This window comes from Telmatherina bonti (genome assembly GCF_933228915.1).
Source record: "Telmatherina bonti genome assembly, chromosome: 19".
Taxonomy (NCBI): domain Eukaryota; kingdom Metazoa; phylum Chordata; class Actinopteri; order Atheriniformes; family Telmatherinidae; genus Telmatherina; species Telmatherina bonti.
Genome location: NC_136617.1, coordinates 1985674 through 1988215, shown reverse-complemented (window position 1 = coordinate 1988215; position 2542 = coordinate 1985674). Strand labels below are relative to the sequence as shown.

General features: G+C 43.6%; 1 protein-coding gene across 1 annotated transcript in view; it reads right to left on the bottom strand.

The window, feature by feature from the left end:
• Positions 1-1340, bottom strand: part of epha10 (EPH receptor A10) — a gene marked incomplete at both ends in the record, with an annotated part of 134164 nt that extends 132824 nt beyond the window's left edge. Inside the window, one exon of the mRNA XM_079259222.1 lies at positions 1122-1340. Within this exon, the coding sequence (XP_079115348.1) occupies positions 1122-1340 (219 nt within the window). The remainder of the gene's footprint in view (positions 1-1121) is intronic.
• Between the last annotated feature and the right edge of the window lie 1202 nt (positions 1341-2542).

The window sequence follows — 2542 nt, the reverse complement described above, 5'->3', positions numbered from 1 at the left end:
TCTACTTCCTGGTCATTGTGCATGCGGGGTTGAGAACACAGTCTCTCATCATAATCCTGGAAACATTGTTGAATTTTCTCCTGTTCGGTTTCGATCAGATTTATATGAAAGAAGTTTAAATGATTTTTGCCCATGCCTCATAGTACTGTTGCCTCTAATTCTAGAGTTTAAGTCATCTATTTCTTTTTTTCAGTTTTATTATATCAGATTTAATATCATCATTCAGGGTTTCAGAGTGTTGGCGCTGTAAATCTAACTCGTCTTCTACATGTCTGAGGTTTTTATTTCAAGTGAGAAGAAATACAGATTAATTTTCCCCTAATCACTGCCTTAAATGCGCCCACAGTACTGCAGGTGACACCTCATCCTAATCATGATTTGGATGTGATCTGAGACAGTACAGGGACATTTTTCACAGCTATTTACCTAAATGTCTTTAAACGTTAAAATATAATCTAAAATAGAGAAGACATTGTGTGCATATGAGTAGTGGGTGTATTCCCACGGCTTGCGTTCCCAGGCCAGCCGAGAGATATAATCCCTCCAGCGTGTCCTGGGTCTTCCCCGGGGTCTCCTCCCAGAGGGACGTGCCTGGAACACCTCACCAGGGAGGTCCAGGAGGCATCCTGACCAGATGCCCGAGCCACCTCAACTGGTTCCTCTCGATGCGGAGGAGCAGCGGCTCTACTCTGATCTCCTCCCGGATGACCGAGCTCCTCACCCTATCTCTAAGGGAGAGCCCGGCCACCCTGCGGAGGAAACTCATTTCAGCCGCCTTGTCCTTATATTCCAATATATGTTCATAATTTAGAGCTCCAGACATCGTTATTGCCACTCCTCTTTCCCTGCTGAACCATGGGAAGAATAGTAGACATGTTTAAAACCTATCTTGTTCAACTTTACATGTTCGTTATCCGTAAGACGTCTTTCTTGCATTAAAACAATTGGGGCCTTGTCTCCTTTAAGTTGTGATAAAACTTTCCACCTTTTCACTGCTCCAGCTACTCCAGCTGCTGCTGGTCAACCCTCTTTTCTGCCATGCTTTTCGCAGTAAAACATCTGTTTTTAAAGCTGAAGAATTTTACAATAATGGAGTGTGGGGGTGCATCATCTGGATGTACCGGGCAGAGCGAGCGACGTGGCCGTTCAGTGTGGAAGTCGAGCTCGTCTTGGGACAGCTCCAAACGTTCACGCAGCAGCTTTTTAGCAAAGTCACTCATCATTGGAGAGTCCCGCTCCACCACCTCAGGTTCACAGAGTATGTTCTCCCTTCTTGTACGACTTTCTGAGTCCATCATATTGTTCTCCAGCTTTAGTTGCAGCTGTATTATTTCAGTCATGTTGCTTCCGTGTTCTCACTCTTCGCCTCCGCCTCATCAAGTCATCAAGTCTTGCATTTACCTTTGAAATGTCTTCTTTTATCTCACCCATATGTTCATTATTTTCTTGAAAGCCTCTTATTTCCTCCAGCCCCCCTGTCAATCCAGTCATTTTCCAGCTTGGTTGGTTTCGCAGTAGAAGTTCTCAGTGTCGCTACTAGCAGCAATTAACGTTAGCCAGGAGGCTAGCTCTTTTTCCCAAACTGGAGATTCCCAACTCTGTTACCGCCACAAGTTTTCAGAATTGGTGAATTTTGTTAATCCTTTTCGCTATTACATGTAGAAACAAGTTTGTGTCGTACTAAAAGGGAAGTCTGTCGGAGTAAATTTAATGAAAAATGTTTTACCTTCCCCTACAAGAACACCATGCTAACACTATGCTAACACCGTGATAATACTATGCTAATACCATGCTATCACCATGCTAACACTATGCTATCACCATGCTAAGACCATGCTAACACTATGCTATCACCATGTTAACACTATGCTATCACCATGCTAAGGCTTTGCTAACACCATGCTAAGGCTTTGCTAACACCATGCCAACACTATGCTAAGACTTTCCTAAAACTATGCTAAGACTTTCCTAAAACTATGCTAAGACCATGCTAACACTATGCAAACACCATGCTAACACTATGCTATCACCATGTTAACAATATGCTATCACCATGCTAAGGCTTTGCTAACACCATGCCAACACTATGCTAAGACTTTCCTAAAACTATGCTAAGATCATGCTAACACTATGCTATCACCATGCTAACACTATGCTGAAACTTTGCTAACACCGTGGTAACAATGAGTTATTGATCACTGATGTTCTTAGACATTCACGTTGACCTAAAGCACCTCGAGTTTGGTATCAGGTACTTTCATGATGAAAAGTGAGATGAAGGCACGGTTTCTAAAGAAGCTGATCGGGTGTTCCTGTAATTATTTCGCCTTTATGAGAACCAGAAACCAGAGGCCAGTCCATCCATCCCAATTCTTTCTCACAGCTGTTTACACATCAGAAAGCTTCAGAGCAGGTCTGCGGTTGGTTTGACGTGCAGTTGTTGCCACGGTACCGGCATCAGCTGTTTGAGGAAGCGGGAATGTGGGAGGTGTGGAGCAGAAAGGAACATCAGCTGATTCGGACGATTATACAACGCAGCATG